This window comes from Podarcis erhardii (assembly GCF_964252035.2).
Source record: "Podarcis erhardii genome assembly, chromosome: 4".
Taxonomy (NCBI): Eukaryota; Metazoa; Chordata; class Lepidosauria; order Squamata; family Lacertidae; genus Podarcis; species Podarcis erhardii.
This window is the reverse complement of record NC_138508.1, coordinates 23,638,210-23,655,897: the sequence shown is the minus strand read 5'-3', so window position 1 is coordinate 23,655,897 and position 17,688 is coordinate 23,638,210. Positions and strand designations below refer to the sequence as shown.

General features: G+C 42.6%; 1 protein-coding gene across 1 annotated transcript; it reads right to left on the bottom strand.

The window, feature by feature from the left end:
* Positions 1–2,213: 2,213 nt before the first annotated feature.
* ACAT1 (acetyl-CoA acetyltransferase 1) lies at positions 2,214–15,807 on the bottom strand. Its single transcript, XM_081860578.1, has 12 exons — positions 15,641–15,807; positions 13,459–13,506; positions 11,263–11,380; positions 10,456–10,551; positions 9,567–9,667; positions 8,378–8,521; positions 6,147–6,297; positions 5,583–5,678; positions 5,217–5,330; positions 4,442–4,506; positions 3,463–3,620; positions 2,214–2,563 (listed from the first exon to the last, which is right to left on the bottom strand). Exons 1-12 carry the CDS (start codon positions 15,674–15,676, stop codon positions 2,443–2,445), a joined length of 1,248 nt encoding a protein of 415 aa, XP_081716704.1. The 5' UTR covers positions 15,677–15,807; the 3' UTR covers positions 2,214–2,442.
* Between the last annotated feature and the right edge of the window lie 1,881 nt (positions 15,808–17,688).

Sequence of the window (17,688 nt, the reverse complement as noted above, 5' to 3'; positions counted from 1 at the left end):
TACACCTGTAAATGACACTAACCCAGTGTGGTGTGTTTTCGAACATTTCCTAAAAGTTGTTGTATTTAACACACACCCTTAATAGGAATTCCTCTTCCCAAAGAGATGTTTGAACCATGACTGCCATGAATTGGGATTTTTAACCGAAGCCGTTGACAATGGAGGAGGGGGGAATCTGTTGTCTCCTTTTTCTGGTACAGCTCTTCAGGAGGACAGGATTTACTAAAAAGGATACCCTATAGAACCAACTGCTCTGTTGTAGTGTGGTGCTAAAGTTCAGCCACAATGTTATCAGTTGTGAGAGAGCAGATTACTCACACTAGTGTAGCTTGGGAATCCTTACAATATAGCTTTGTTCAATTTTTTAAATTTTCAGCTGCTTTTTAATGTGGAAGCAAATGATCACAGTTGCTCAAGGTATGCAGCTCTGGCTATTTTTTAGGGAAACTTTATATCAGTCAAGAAAAGTTTGGGAGGTAGTACCTTGCCAGTATATCACTTTTATGCAAACATTTTCCTCAGTGTTTATGAGGTTCCTGAGCAATCCTTTGTAAAGGTATAATAGCAAATGTTAGGTGCAACATCCAGTTGTGTCCACTTTCTTGTGCAACAGGATTTACAGTTTACCATATTTTTCGCTCTATAACACGCACCTGACCATAACATGCACATAGTTTTTAGAGGAGGAAAAGAAAAGAAAAAATCAGAATGAAACAGTGGATGTATCATTTTTGCGCTTCATGCTGTGGCCACAGACATGTGATTTGATGGTGAGTTTGGGGTAGCCCAATGCAAAAATCCTGAGAATCCATGTGGATCTGTGCTTTGTAACCATGTTTTTGCACCATTGTGGCCCCAGGCAACAGTGGGTGCGTGATTTTTTTGGTGCAGGCTGTAGCCATGGACATGCTATGTGATCTGATGGTGAATTTGGGGTGACCCAATTTCAAGATCCTGAGGATCCATGTGGATCCGTGCTTTGTAACCACGTTTTAAGTGGGGAGGGAAGGAAAAACACAGAAGGGACAAGGAGCACGAGAGGTGTGCGGAGAAGCAGCTGGCTAACAGTGCAGGAGAGGGGTTTAACGGGAGGGAGGAAAGGAAGGCAAAAGTTTTCCCCCACCCACCCAAGCCAGCCCCCTCTCTCTCTCCCACCTGCATGTTTTCCGGCTGCCTGCGAGTCCCTAGAATGCTGGACGCAGCAGCAGCAGCACTGGAGCACGGAGAGGAGGTGGTGGTGGCTGTCGGCTGCGCTCCTAGACTACAGAACCTGAGCCGGGTGGGCTGGAGCCTGCACGCAGTGTGACTAGGAAGGAATTAGAAGGAAGGACACGATCCTTTCCTTTCCCCTCTGCTTGCCAGGAGGGCAGGGGATTTCCCTGCTCTTTGTTGCGTTTGAGCAAACACAGCAACCAAAAACAGAAGAGGGTGGGCAGTAAGACCCTGAGGCAGAGTGCAGGAAAGCGGCAGCTTCCTCTCTCCAGCCTTCCCGCCTCCACGCAATCTGATTTTTGCCCCTGCGCTCGGGCCAGTCGGCTCCAGGGACCACACATTCGCTCAATAACATGCACAGACATTTCCCCTTACTTTTTAGGAGAAAAATGTGCGTGTTATAGAGAGAAAAGTACGGTATCTTGTTCCCCTACCCTTTGCAGATTTGGAAGGATGTGCAAACAACTGTTCATGCTATGCTAGATCTCACCCCAGCTTTTGAAAGTTACTTCAAGTATACTTTCTAAATTGTCTAATTTAAGTAGACCAACTTGCTGCTTTTGCTGTCATCCTTTGTGGAACCAACTATTAACTAGTAGTATCAGCTTTTGAATAGAGTAACCCAGTCCTCACATGCCATTAAGAGCCCTCTGTGAATTCATGTTAGAGCTATGCTGGGAGAAACCACACCAGACAGATAGCATACTATAGCAGGGGTAGGTAACTTTCAGCCGATGGGCATAGTTACCAGCTGCTAGGCTATATCCACCTGACAATATATATGGTAGGGGGCAGGTAAAGGAGGGGCTTGAACAAGGGCTGTGCAGGGCTCTGTCTTATCCAAGCCAAAAGACACAAAAACTTCTTTCATGACTTGGAGGACTGCACGTTCCTTAGGGCACAGGGAAATAGTCTGAATGCCAAGGTAAGTGTGAGCAGGGATTTGTGACAGCCATTTTTTAAAAAAATTATAAAACATAATGAAACTTCCACAGTAGCCAGCCACTATACTTAGTCTTTATTGTCTTTGATTGAAGTTTAACCCACATTTTATAGTCCCTATGGTATAAAAAAACCACTTGCACTGGATATATAGTAAAAAAAAAAAAATAGTTGTGTTTTTTTAAAAACAATGATAGACTGAGCTTGGGCAGGGGTGTCTGCGCTGCAATTCCATAAATAGTTGTAACAGCCATTTGACAGTTGAGCCTTAAGGCTTGCCATTAGAGTCTACAGTTTCTGGATTAGTATCGCAGATGCGCCTCCACCTCCATTACAGATTCCAGCAAGGCCATACTCTCCTTGCTTCAATGCATGAGCCATGTGAACAACAATTCTTGCTCCAGACATCCTAAAACAGAAAAAGCACCCTAGTTAAGTTTTGAGTTGTATAGATTGGCAAAAAGGTTAGCGCTTAACCTCATAAATCAGCTTTTCAGCCCATGCCTTAGAATCAGCATAGTGCTAAATAATATCTAGCTGAAGCATAAGAGAGTAGTACTAGAGGTAAGTAGTTTGTGACAGACCTGTCTCATGCATGTGCTAATCTATGACAACCACGCACCACTGAGCATCCTGGAGGATGAGTTAGGATGAAACTATGCCAAGAGGGAAGGCAAGAGATGTGGGAAAAGAGGACGTGGGAATGAAATCAATAGGGAAGAAGTATCCAAAATAAACTTTTCTATAGGTCTGTCTAATACAGAACTGGCCAGCTTAGCAACAACTCTTCATTGTCTTAGGTCTTTCCCAGCCGCCCTGTTCCCAAACTAGATGCACTGATCTGTGGGTCCCAAGACTCGGAGACAACTTTTTCAGTTATCATGGTTGAGATTTTCCAAATCTATTGTGTCTACTGCATCAATTGATTAAGACACTACCAAACAGAATAAATGTTAAGGAGGGTGTTGATGGTTTGAAGTTGGATTTTTTACAGGACTAATACTTCCTCTGCACCATTGCCTAATCTTATTTCCTAGTGGATTATGAAGCAGGGCACTTAGAATATTGCAAACTATTAATAATTTTAGTTTAAATAAGAGTAGGCATGTTTAAAAGTACCAAGAGCAAGCACTTAAAATGCACCATGTCAAGTAAATTTACACATCAGAACTAGGAATGCTTTCTGCCTTCTTACATTTAAATACTGTTACCAAAGCTATAATAACTAACTATTTGCCTTTGCTGTGGAGGGGAGGGTCAGATACAAATTTCTTCTTGTTGTGCAAACAAATGTATTACTTCACTTACCCAATTGGATGTCCCAAAGAGACTGCTCCTCCATGAATGTTCACCTTTTGCGGATCAACATCTAGCATTTTAATGTTGGCTAGGACAACAACACTGAATGCTTCATTAATTTCCCACATTTTAATATCTTCCTTTTTTAGACCTGTCTGATTAAGTATCTGAAAAAAGACAGAAACACATAGATAAAAGATAATATCACCAACAGGGTCTGATGGTTCTTCCCCTTCTGTTTTAATTGAGATATAAGATGGGTCACTGGCACAATTGGGACTGTAGTTCAAGAGACATCCAACCATAAAGATAAACATTTCAACTGACTTGAAGCCACAAGTCATGTGAAAAAAAATTCTAACAATTACCACTGCCTACAGCAGTCAGGATTCAAGCAAACTTTCTCTAGAAAAAAATAAGCCCAGTCCCTGTATTACGAAATCCATGTGTACCAGTTTCTGATCAAATCTAAGGTCTGAGATACTTCAGAATTCAATATTAACAAACTAAATAGTTCAGTGTTTCACAATGCTAAAATACCAGCATTAACCTAAGAGTGAAATGTAGATTTCAAGCAATAAAGCAACTGGAGTAACACCTATTTAATTGTCTACTTAAATTACTTACAGTGCTGCTGAGAAATGTCAGCTAACATTTACGTTTTACTCAAATATATTTTGCTTTTCAGGTCCATTTTAAAAAACCACTTTGTTATCAGTAGGTAGTGAACACCAAAACGGAAAATAAAAGTACAAAGGCCAACAGAAATAAAAACCTAATGAGAAGATTCAGAGGCAAGTTGCATTATGATTTTGGCAGAAGTTTTCTAAGAAACCTTCCATGTTTGATTGGCATTAAGTCTTATTATCCAATATTCTGAATACTTCTGAAGTATAAGTATTACTGTTTGACGTACTGTGATAAATATGAGAGCCTGCCTTGAGGAAGATTTTAATTTGAAGGTAGGGGAATGCTATAAAATTATTACCTTAGGAACTGTATGTGCTGGTGCAATTGGAAAGTCAATAGGATCAACAGCAGCATCTGCAAAACCTGCAAAAGAGCAAATGTGAAGCAGAAAGGAAAAATGTCATTATTGGTATACATAGCAGCATTTAGAGTACCTGCAATAGTTGCTTACAGCCTCTGGCAAAATTCTGGATATTATTGCTTTTAAAAGATGTAAACATGGCAGTGTTAGAGGAACAGCTGTGACATCCCAAAGGCCCCTGAATTCTCTCAAGTTTGACAAATTGTCAAGCTATGACTGCACCATTCAGTTAAAAAGCAGTCCTTTCAACCTAACCCGCTGATAAAAGGCTAAGTAAAACAAAGGGCGGGTGGCACTGTGGGTTATACCACAGAGCCTAGGACTTGCCGATCTGGAGGTCGGCGGTTCGAATCCCCGCAACGGGGTGAGCTCCCACTCGGTCCCAGCTCCTGCCCACATAGCAGTTTGAAAGTACGTCGAAGTGCAAGTAGATAAATAGGTACCGCTCCAGCGGGAAGGTAAACAGCATTTCCGTGTGCTGCTCTGGTTCGCCAGAAGCAGCTTAGTCATGCTGGCCACATGACCCGGAAGCTGTACGCCAGCTCCCTTGGCCAATAAAGTGAGATGAGCGCCGCAACCCCAGAGTCGGTCACGACTGGACCTAATGGTCAGGGGTCCCTTTACCTTACCTAAAACAAAGTCAGTCTAACCCATTATCTGTCAGGATCAAGCATTTCTCAACATTTCACTAGAAAGTCAAGAAGATTCTTACCTACTATTTTAGCCAATGGTTTAGCATTCAGCCTTTTGGCTGCTTCTGAAGTCATCAGTACTAATGCAGCTGCTCCATCATTCAATGTACTGGCATTGGCAGCAGTTACTGTTCCTGAAAGAGGCAGCAATGTGAATATAGTGCATTCCTCAGTAACATCCTAAATTCCAGCCTACGTCAATCCATATTCAAAACACTGGCTACACAACATACAGCAACTCAAATTCAACAAGGCTGGCATTATATCAAAACACACATCCATATAAACCATTTCACCGAAGGAAATGCAGGTATGTTTAAATAAAAAATGCAATCTGGCCAGCTTTTACTACATTAAAAACCAGGCATCACTTTTTCCAAGCTTACCATTTTCTTTCTGAAAAACGGCCTTCAGTTTTGGAACTTTACTGAAATCAACACGCTTGTACTCCTCGTCTTCTTTAATCTCTGTGTCTGGTTTCCCTAAAATAAGACTTTATTTAGTTAAACAGTTTCAGACTTCTTTGTGGCTAGACAGCTGGCACTCCCTAATTTCACAAGGAACAGCAGAACATGCAAAGGCTGCAGTTAAGCATACTTCAAATCATTGTCTCATTTCTTGCTTCATCACTGCCCTAAGCCTCCTGTGAAAGGGAAGAAAGGCAGATAGGCTTCCCAGCAGGCCACAAAACTTTTTTTTTTGGGGGGGGGGACACAGAAAGAAAACTCAAACCTCAGCTTGGAAGATCAAAAAACACAAAAAGCTTAATATGGGGATGGGGTGTAAACAGAAATGGTCTCTATTTCAGCAAAAAGAAACAAAATATGTTCAGTCTTCATTTCATAGACAAGTTACGTTTGCCAGAATGCATACAACATTTTATACCATTTCTGTACATAGTTTATCATAAAACAGAAGGTGGGGAGGTATTATATATGAAATTATACTACCTTTCTGAGAAATAGTAACTGGGACAATTTCATTTGCAAAAACTCCCGACTCCCAACCTTCCTTGCTTTTGGTGTAAGATTTTATGGCATAGGCATCTTGATCTTCCCGTGATATAGTAAACTTCTTTGCAGTATTCTCTGCGCAATTACCCTGGGGAGGCAGACAGGAAATCACTGAAAGTCATTTTAAAAACTGGACACGTTTGTGTAGATCAGCTGTGCCATCGCCAAAATCCCCACTTTTGAGTTTAATGGACTCAAGTATGAATGAATAAATTTAAACCAACTGAAATGAAACTGCCCATTTCATTTGTGACTCTGTTAGACATTGGGAACAAACAAAAAACCATGCAACTCACAAGCTTCTTGGTTTGTTTGCTGCCTGAAACAATCTGTGCTAGCTTTTCCAATGAAACAGCATGAAGAAAGGCCGTTTGTGGTTTCTGAGTGTTAAGCAAAGGTCATGGGATAACTAGGGATGGGGGAGAAATTTGATTCTATTCACATTTAAAGGTGAACCTACCATTGCGCTAAATGGAACTTACTTCAAAGTAGGGCTGCAGCCTAAGTGACATAACTGTTCAGGGCTGCAGCCTTAGGAAACTGATCAAATCATTTTGCATGTACATGTGGGGATTCCTGTATCATCCTGTTTTCCCCGACTTCTCACTCTGAATGCAAATGAAACACCAGAGATGAACCAGATCATCTCTTAATTTACTAAGACTGCCAGCCTGAACACACCACAGTGCCAATCGCACTAAATTCAACAGCATTGCTGAAATCTTAGGCATAAGATTTTGGTATGTATTCACAAATTCTGAATCCCATTAGATTCAGTAGCGTCATCTCCAGACTATTGGTAGTTTACAAAAGGGTATTCAACTGCTTACCGGGAAGTTTAGGTTTGAACAACTGAAGTGGATTAAATCTGCTTAAATCTTTTTTTAAAAAAAGAAATAGACCTGAATGAATTTATCATTTTGGTCACAGACTAGTTCCAGTCCACATACAATATCAAGGAAGTCATAAAACAGATAGGGATACATTTGAATTTGCAATTAGGTATAACAGGGACAATACAGTTACAGCAACAGTTAAAATATATATAAATTAAAACTTAGTCACTAAAATATAACCTAAAATTATCATTTAAGGCCTTAATCATTATGATAGCACAGTTTGTTCCCTACGTTTTATGGCAATCGCACAGAATTTGGCTACCCTTAATGTGATCTCAGGATTCCTGTCCTCTACCAGGGATTTTAGATACTGAAGTTCGGATTCATTTGGAGATTTTTGCATAGCAGGGGTAATATATACTGAGCGTATTTCCCAGTAGAAATGGCAGTGTAACAAGGCATGAGATGGACTCAAGTAAGTTTGAAACAGAAATGTAGTCCTGATTTCCCAACAGTTAGCTGCTCATGGCTCAGGGTTCCCATACCTTATAAGCAGACTTTTATATGTGTGTAATTTTTACCACAAACAGTCACAGAATGTTTAAAGCTGTTAACACTAGTTGTTATCAAATACTAATTTGGGGATGGGGTGGGTGAACTTGGAAAAAACCCTCTAGATTCCTCTCTGGGTCAAAGTTCTCGACCTTTCAGATAACCTTCACAAGATTGTAAACTCTGTCCAGAATCCTATGGTCTATATGGACTAGATAAGCTTGTACAGTCAGAGTTTTATCCAGAATCTCCTAGCAACAGTTTCTAGCTGATCAAAAGCAGTTCACCTATTTGAGCATTTTTAAGTTTTGCCCAAGGTGGTTGAGCAAAAATAAATTTGACATTTCTGAGGGGAAAAATGGCTTGTTAACACTGTCAGCATGGGCTGCCATAAGTCTGGATTTTCCAGGACATTTCGCCAGAAAATTCTATGAACAAAACCCTAATATTGTGCAATTGCACACACAGTGTTTTCAGTTCCTTTCCTTTCTCAGTTGCAGATATCTTATAGATTGGGTGGAGACTTTTATTTTTTATTTTTATTTTGCATATCCATAAGTTCACTATCCAGGGACAGATGGTGTTTAAACAAATAAAAGATCTCCTGGATTGGCCATTGCATTGGTGGCGGGGGTAGCTCCTAAACTCAACAATTGTAGGCTTTTGATCAGGAAAGTATCTGAACATCCTATTTGCCACGAGAACTTTTTAAAAAAACAACAGAACAACAAAAATAGGCTGCCACGAAACTTGCAAGACATTAAAAGCTGTATTTACCATGTGAATTTTGTTGTAAACATCTGTCAAGCCATCTTTTACAATCAAGTCTTCAAGCTTTACTCCTCCATAAGGCGTTGCTCCTCTGACCATTGTGTAGGGTACATTAGACATGCTCTCCATTCCACCAGCTACCATCACGTCCTGTTTCAACAAATTATATACAGCTTTTTCCAAATTACAAGGAGGATGAAAACAAAATATTGAAGAGTGCAATACTACTGTCCCTGGGAAGGCCTAGGATACAGCAGATTTCCCCCTCTCTCAACAGAATCTCCATTCTCCCAGAATGCCCCCCCTCAAAAAAAGGGGGCAAATATGCCAGGCCCAGAGTTGGCATACTGATTTTCCTGCCCACTATGACCTCTGCAAGAAAAATAAAAACCCTGAAAAAGGTTCCTTCATCTTTCACTTTCTCTCCCACACCTTTGAATTGCTTGGCTCAGATCTAAATGATGTTTTGAGTCTCCCATTAGGCAAAAAGTTGCAATGCAATTCGTCATACAATCAAAAGGGTACATACACAATAACAAACACTGGAATGGGAAACCTGTAGCCCTTCAAATATTGTTGGACTACAACTCCCAACATTCCTGACCACTGGCCATGCTGCCTGGGCTAATGGGAATTTTAGTCTGACATAATCTGGAGGGCCATGGAGTCTCCTTTCCTTTGAGGTTTTTTTTAATATATTGAAAAACAAGCAGTGTATACATTTTATTAAATAAATAAATAAAATAATTTATAAAATTCCTCAGATAGTCACACAGATAGTTGTTAATTTTCCACCCACTGGTTATGCTAATCTTCATGTTGCATATCCTTTTGATGTCCCCCCCAAAATTGTGTAGATTTAATATAAAATGTTAATAGTTTGTATTGGGAGAGAATGGAAGAGTGTGCCTTCGGGGCTTAAGTCAAACTGTTGGAAAGTTACAGGAAATAACATAGACAAGTCAGATACTGAAGACATACCAGCACAATAATCAAAGCAGTGTGGTTTGGTACAGTTGGCAAGAAATCTCTCTGACACACTTCCTTTTTAAAGATCTTGCAAGAGCAGAAGCTCTCAGAGGCATACAAAAGGATTCCAGCAAATTTGCTCTTAGAAACAGCTGCTTTTAGCCTATTTAAGAGATTATACATTTCCACGTATTTACAAGTCTTCTGAATATACTGACTCTCCTACCTGGCTCCCACATGCCAGACTCTGTGCTGCCAGCATAATAGATTTCATTCCAGAGGCACAAACTTTGTTGACAGTCGTGCAAGGAGTAGAAACTGGTAAACCTGAGCCAAGTTAAAATAAAAATGAACTTAAAAGAATTGTCAGCCAGCTGCATATATGGAATATATCAAGTTGCTTTAATCAATTAAAAAGGAACTCATGCCAAAGAATCCCACTGACTTCCTGATACCATGTGTTTTTCAGACCAGTAGCATCCTCTCATACTAGTCTCAGTTCTATAAAGATGAAAGACCATTCCTGACATCTCCGGTAGTTCCTTCCATTCATAACATTTTATCTTTGGGATTCAACCCTTTGACTTCACCACATCAGAAAACTAGCAGCATGTTATTAGGCAACATATTACCTCCCCACCACCATATATGCTAAGGACACTAGGCTGAAGTGAAAGTACAGAAGAAGAAAAAGAAGAAAAGGTAACTCAAAAAATGTTCCAGTTCTGATTATGGCAGTTTGAAGAAAACAGAAGGCCGATTCAGATTAAAATTCAAACTCAGATTAATTTGTTGAGTATTATGTGAATCGTACTTCTCAGTTATTTACCTGTTTTATAATTTAGCGGTGAATCTTACTCATTGAGGGTTGTATCCAATGTCATCTCTGTGCTAGTGAAAAAGGCTTCACCTTCTCCCCCACTGTAGCTCCCTGAACACCCTCAGAATCTACTCTAGAGGTTTGGGAGACCCACTGGACCTGATTCAGCGGGCTCTGAAGGAGCTGCAGGTGTGGGGAGAAGAAGTCCCACTGCATGAAAGGAAATCTACTCATGCCTTGTTGGATTTACAACTTGTGCCCTAAGACGTCATGAGCCATAAAACAGTTTTGGTACCTGCACCAAGGGTTGCTTGTCTTGCAGGAGCTTGTCCTTGTCCAGCTTGAATAACATTGCCCATGTAGACTTCTTTCACTTCTTGTGCAGGGATACCTAATGGCAAAAATCAGAGAAGGCATTTTCCAAGCATAAAGTGATAATATGCTCATAGAATGAGAGAGAAAAGAAACATCTGGGTAAGAAGAATGAAATAGATGCTGAAGCTGCCACTTAGCTTTTGTTTATGGACAAAACTGAGGAGCAAAGTTAAGTCCTTAAAAAGCTCATCTAGATTGCAGCTCTCCCTGCTTTTAGCTCAGAACCTCTACGCAAAACCACTTGTGAAGTGGTGCAGAGCAGGTACTTTTTTGCAAGCTTAGCACAATGTTTGCTGTACAAATTTGATCACCATTGCTTTAGTCCCTGGGTTACTCACTTGAATGCAAATGGCCAAAACTGAAAATGGGACATGTTTGCAATAAATCATCCTTGAACCATGTCAGAACTGAGAATAAACCAGGGGAGAGGGTAGCAGAGTAATGACAATGGAGGACTAAGAATTGCTCAAAAGCAGACCGAGTGTGACATGCTTTAAAAAGGATGACATACTTTACAGATACACCTTGGGCACATGCATAATTGATTTCTTTAAAGAACAGCATGAATACCTAGTGGCTAACTTGTCGCAGCATAATAGCAAAGTGGCAAGGGGTGATTACAACAAACACTAGCTGCTATTTAACCTGGATCAGAAGAGATTTTTCAAACAATCCATCCCCATCCCACCCTGTTCCACAAAACCTTCTGAGCAGAGTCTGGACTTACCTGCTCTTTCAATTGCGCCTTTAATTGCAATGGAACCAAGTTTAGTGGCTGGCTGTGATGAAAGGGATCCTTGGAAAGAGCCAATGGGTGTCCGGACAGCACTTACAATTACTACTTCCTAACAAACAAAACCATTGCAACGATTATGAGTTACCCACAGAAAGGTATATTCTCAAGTCTTAAGTTCTGTTTTAATTAGTAAGGTGAGACTTAGCCATTATCGAAGTAAGTGTATGCTCCAGAAACATCTGGTTATTCCTGTATGATGGGTTGTGTAGTGGTTAGAGTATCAGACTAGGACCTGGGAGACCAGGGTTCTAGTCCCCTTAACCATGAAACTTGATGGGTGAACTTGGGCCACAGTCTCTCAGCCTAACCTACTCCACAGGGTTATTGCAAGGATGAAACTGACGGAGAACCACCTTGAACTCCTAGGAGGAAAGCTAGGATATAAATGTAAAAATAAAATAAGTTAATTGGTACAGTGGCGTAGCGTGGGTTGTCAGCACCCGGGGCAAGGCAAGTAATTTGCGCCCCCTAACCCATGGATTTGCGCCCCCTAACCCTAACCCCCAGATGTTGCGCCCGGTGCGGCCGGCCCCCCCTGCACCCCCCACGCTACGCCACTGAATTGGTATGTCTCTTTACTCAAAGATAATATGTTGCTATATCTTAGCAAGAAGGCTGTACAACTGCTGATAATTAAAGGAAATAAGACATACAGAGAACTTCCTACTTATTCTTTTTTTGCCAGAGAGTGAGTAGGTGGATCAGACAGCATGATAATAGAAATAACATTATCTAGTGCTGGAAAACATTGAGAGAGGGGGAAACTACATTGCAGGTTCTGTAACAACCCATGTAGGCCAAATTATAGGCAGTCTACTTAGACAATTTCAAAAGAGAGCACAAGTTATTTGCAGCAGTGAGACAACAAAATTCTATGGCATCCTAGAATCTATTTATTATGGCACACACTTTGACAACAACAACTTTTTGGATAGGAACCCACTTTATCAGATGCATGCAGCAAGGTAACCTTTTCAAGTATGCACATAGACATGTATCATTCTTAGGGCCAGACTAGGTAGGATGCTGAATGCACTGCTTTTTAATTCCTAATCAAAGTGTGGAATGGTAGAGTGTTTTGTCAGGCTGTGGTGTGCAGCAAATCCAATTTAACTCTTAGCCTCTAGGCCAGAGCTTTCCAAACTATATGTAGAGACATGTTAGTGTGTCGGCTGCAGTGTGTAGGTGTGTCGCGCGAATGCTGGGAAGGGGTTAGTTTAACCTCTGGTTTGCTAGTAAAACTGAATTACTGTGTTGTGAAATGATACATGTCTAAAAAGTGTGTCACCAACATGAAGTTCGGAAAACTCTGCCCTAGGCTGTGGTCCCAGTGAAAATTCTCCTCCCTTGGCCACTATCAGCCCCATCAGGAGAGCTTACATTGGTACCAATAGTTCTTCCTAAAACGAAAATGCATCTACAGTGGTGCCTCGCAAGACGAAATTAATTCGTTCCGCAAGTTTTTTCTTCTTGCGAGTTTTTCTTCTTGCGAAGCACGGTTTCCCATAGGAATGCATTGAAAATCAATTAATGCGTTCCTAGGGAGACTGCCTTCAGACCAGGTCCGGGGACAGTCTGTCCCCGGACCTCTTCTGAAGGCTGGCAGGGGGAGAAGGACTTTTCTCCCCACCGCCAGCCTTCAGAACAGCCTTCTGAAGGCTGGCGGTGGGAAGAAAAGCCCTTCTCCCGCCGCCAACCTTCAGAAGAGTTCCTGCAGGGCTGCCTAGGCTGTGGATAGCAGCCTGCTGCCGGGCGCGAGGGGCGCTCTGAAGCAGAGCGCCCCTCGCGCGGGGCAGACATCTGCAGCTTGGGGAGCTCTGCAGGACTTCCCCGCAGGGCTCCCCAAGCTGCGGATAGGGGCAGCAGGCTGCTATCCGCAGCTTGGAGAGCTCTGCGGGGAACTCTTCTGAGGGCTGGCGGGGGAGAAGGGCTTTTCTTCCCACCGCCAGCCTTCAGAACAGCCTTCTGAATGTTGGCGGTGGGGAGGAAAACCTTCCTCCCACCGCAAGTCTTCAAGACAGGTCCGGGAACAGCGGAGAAGCGCTGTCTGTGTGACAGACACACAGCTGGGCAAAGTATGGTATTGCCATCGCAAATACCTGAAGTCCTATTACGATTGGTACTTACATTTAAGCCACGTTGTGATGAGTAGCCTCTGCTTGCATAAGTTAACATCTGAAAAAAGAGTTTATTTTCAGTAAGTGCAAAAACATCTGGTTTACGGATTCAAAAATATTGTGTTTTTCCATTTGACATATTTTAAACAAGCTACTTAAATACACTTGTTTGTTTTTCTTAGTACTCTGAAGCTTTAGAATTATTCTTATTCTTAGCAGCAGCAGCAGCAGCATTTGCTACTCTTTGAAATACGGTACTTCCAGAAGTGAATAGGCAGAAAAGGGCAACAACAACTGTCATAACTTTGCGAAGAATTTTCAAGCAATATACCTTTACAAAAATCCTGATGCTTAAAATAACTGTCAGTTAAACAATATTGCAATATTGTACAATCCTACTGCAAAACAAGTCAGTGATGCTGAGCTATGTTATTTGGTAATTTACCCTTTTGATCCTATAACCTTTAGCCCATTTAGGTTAACAAACTCTGACAGACACACAGCAGTTTTTAATCTCTGTTTTAGCCTCTCTATTTAGATAACTTTTGCCACAGTAAGCAGTCGCACATAAAGATGAGGATCCAGGTTTATTGTTTTTAGCAGCTTCCATGTGTGCTCCAGAGGAGTGCTGTTTTAAAAGGGGCCATTGCTCCTTGATACAAACATAACTTATGAATGATATTAGATGCATAAACACCATGAGACAACCACCATAGCAGCAGATTTTGAGCATCATTGAGGACAGCAGAATGGAGGGAAGATTTTATCCAAAAAAGGCAAACTCCACCAGGAGGTTCTCCTGTAGATGACCCTTTACACAGGAGATCTTCTGATGGACCATACCTCCTCATGTTCATTTGCAGAAAGAGGAAAGCAGATCTGCTGATTGGCTTTTTTGTTTCAAGCAACAAAGTATATATTGGGCTGTCTCTGCTCCAGAGAGCTCCTTTACCTTTAAGAGGGGAAGCACAGGGCAAGAATTAGGCCCTGCCTACAGATACAGTAGCATGTAAATTGCAGGACTAACTTCAGATTATTGGGGGTGCTGGGCAGGCTGTCTTCCGTGGGCCTCCCATCTCCAGCACCTGTGGCCACTTGAGTACCCAGACAATGATACTGCTGCAGTCATTAGCTTCTGCCTCCCACAAGCGAACTTGCAGAGTCTGCTTGTGCAAGGACTGGAGTTGTTGCTGTTTAGTCATTTAGTCGTGTCTGACTCTTCGTGACCCCATGGAGCACACCAGGCACTCCTGTCTTCCACCGCCTCCCACAGTTTGGTCAAACTCATGCTGGTAGTTTCGAGAACACTGTCCAACCATCTCATCTTCCATTGTCCCTTCTCCTTGTGCCCTCCATCTTTCCCAACATCAGGGTCTTTTCCAGGAAGTCTTCTCTTCTCATGAGGTGGCCAAAGTACTGAAGCCTCAGCTTTACGATCTGTCCTTCCAGTGAGCACTCAGGGCTGATTTCCTTCAGAATGGATAGGTTTGATTTTCTTGCAGTCCATGGGACTCTCAAGTGGACCCTGGCAAATGTCCATGACGCTAGGTGCCAATGCTACCACAGAATAAAACCCTATTTTTTATTTAAAATGCAACAGTTAACAACATTAAAGGTTTAAAGCAGGCAGTCACGGGGGAAGTGGACGGGAAGTGAAGTGACCTTGCAGCAGCTTGATTCCCACTACACTCTCTGTGTGTGTGTGTTAGAATTGAAACGTAGCAAGAGTTTGGGAGTTTACCACTTCAGTATAGGAGAAGACAATCACCTTTGGAACATTATGCACAGAGAGACATCCTTAAAAAAACATTTTTTTTTTTAAAGGGCAGCAAAACTCGGGGGCCACAACAATAAGATCAGCGTTTCTCAGGAAGGATTTATTAGGAGAGAGAAAATAGAGGAGAGCGCTCGAACACGGGTCTCCTTGGCTCGCTCCATGCAAGCAAGACTTTGCCACCTCAGGTGGGCTCGTCCTGGCGCATGCGCGCAGGCCCGGCCTAAGAGGCACGCGGCGCTGACGCAGGGAAGGGCGAAGGGAGGCGGGGCTCGCCGCTTAGCCCGCTGTGCCTCAGGGGGCTCAGCCGTCCCTGAGGGGAAGCGCGGAGGACAAAGGAAGGCGTTAGGAGAAAGCGGGACCTCCATAACCAAACCCGCCCCCCCCACCGGGCCTGGCCTAGTTTTTTCCTCCTCACCCGAAGCGTCCTCGGCACCTGCCGCCCGCCCAACATCTTCGCTCTTGCGCCGGCCTCCGCAGCACCAGCAGTCGCCCTCAGAACCCCTTCAGCTGCCTCAGCAACGGACCTCCGAGGCAGCGCGAGAGCCGCCGCCGTCACCTTCAGAAGGGCACGCCCACCCCTTGACCTAGCCAATAGGAGCCCAAGGGCGGACCCGCCGTTTAATCCCCGGCCCTCGATTCCTGCGCCTCCGGTCTGAGGAGGGGGAGGGCGCGTCAAAGTTGAGATAAAATCCTATTGGAGCCTGAAGAGGAGTGGGCGTGGCTATTAGAGAGCACTGCTATTGGCGAGGGAGGGGGCGTGGGAATTAATAAGCGGCGCTCATTGGACAAGGGGTAGAGGTTGGGGAAAGGGCGAGGAAGAGACACACTATCCTTGGTTGAGAGGGAGGGGCTTGGCAGTTCCCAGCATCGAAGCGAACCGCTTGAAGGACATTCCTTCCCTCAGAGAATTCTGGGCATTGTAATTAGTTAAGGGCGCTGGGCATTGTAGGTCTGGGAAGAGTAAACTGCAGTGCCCAGAATTCTTTGAGGGAAGGAATGTGCTTCAAATGTGCTTTGAACACAGTAGGCAGGGATGTAGACAGTTTAGGTTGGGATGGAATCGTAGAATTGGAAGGGACCACAAGGGTCATCTAGTCCAACCCCCTGCAACACAGGAATCTTTTAGCCAGCGTGGGACTCAAACTCACATCCCTGAAATTAGGAGTCTCGTGCTTCACCGACTGAGCTACCTTGTTTGAAGAGGAAGCATTCACTATTGCTCCCCACTGCCATAAATGTACAATGGCAAAACAAGTTCTCAACACAACATGCACACAAAAGAGGCACCAAACGAGAAAAACAATTTACACAAAAGTGCACAAACCAAACATGAACTGGCAATAAAGTTGCTTTGCTTACCACTCTCTCCCCCAACTAGTCTGGTGAAGAGTTCTGGGGAACATGCAAGCTTGCACACTATTTTGTGAACTTTTTTTGGCGTAAGAAAGGTATTGCTCTAATCTGGATTTTTACAATGTGACAGTAAAGTGACTTTCAGCCTTATCAGTATACAAGCATACTCTGATGCCCCAGTTTTAGGCATACTTATTTGGGACTTAAATCTCATTAAGTCAAAAACACACATCTCACACTGCCTTGGATACCATCAAATTCCTGTTTTGTTTTGGGGAAAAAAGATGTTCAGGAGTGTCAGGACTAGCCTTCTGGACCCAGCCTAAAGGCTTTGTTTTAAAAAACACTGAAATGATCCCATGTTTTATCGACATTTGCTGCAATACAGAAAACAGAAGATTACACTGTGGACTCCAATGAGTCGTAGTACAGGCTGTAAAAGAAGATTAGGCAATAAAACCGAAGTTTTTGTAAACTCTTTTTATATGACAGGTGTGGAGCTATGTAAATGTTATTTTAGCAAACTTCCAAGAATATAATAATGGAACAGGATGAAAAACGGCTAACGACCACTTCATGCATAGTAAATCCCTTTATAAAAGCACTTGTGTGTCATATATGCATCATCATGTAAAAAATGGCTGTGATCCAAAGAGCTACTTGTTAAAATTACCGTATTTTTCGCTCTATAACACGCACCCGACCATAACACGCATGTAGTTTTTAGAGGAGGAAAATCCGTAGGCATGCCACCCGTAGGCATTCCCTCCATAACACGCACAGACATTTCCCCTTACTTTCTAGGAGGAAAAAAGTGAGTGTTATGGTGCAAAAAATACGGTAACTGCTTAAAGGACAAGCCATACATCAGTCTTCCATGTCTTGGTAGACTACTGCCTCCAAGTGCCTCAACCACAGCTGGAATTTCTTTCATCTCTTAACATGAAAGGGATTTTTTTGTCAACTTTTAAGTGTTCAGTTTACTAGTGCTGTACTGCTCAAATTTCTGAAAAAATAAAATGTCATTGAGTGTCACCAGATCAATTACAAATCCAAACTGTCCATGGGACTGAAGGCAATATAACCAAGTACTAAAGCGACATTAATTGA

Coding starts and splice junctions, on each gene's coding strand:
- ACAT1 (XM_081860578.1), bottom strand. CDS start 15,676: ATGTTGGGCGGGCGGCAGGTGCCGAGGACGCTTCGG. Junction 10,552..11,262: donor AGGCGCAATTGAAAGAGCAG/GTAAGTCCAGAC, acceptor TTTTGCCATTAG/GTATCCCTGCACAAGAAGTG. Junction 4,507..5,216: donor ACCATTGGCTAAAATAGTAG/GTAAGAATCTTC, acceptor GCTCTTTTGCAG/GTTTTGCAGATGCTGCTGTT.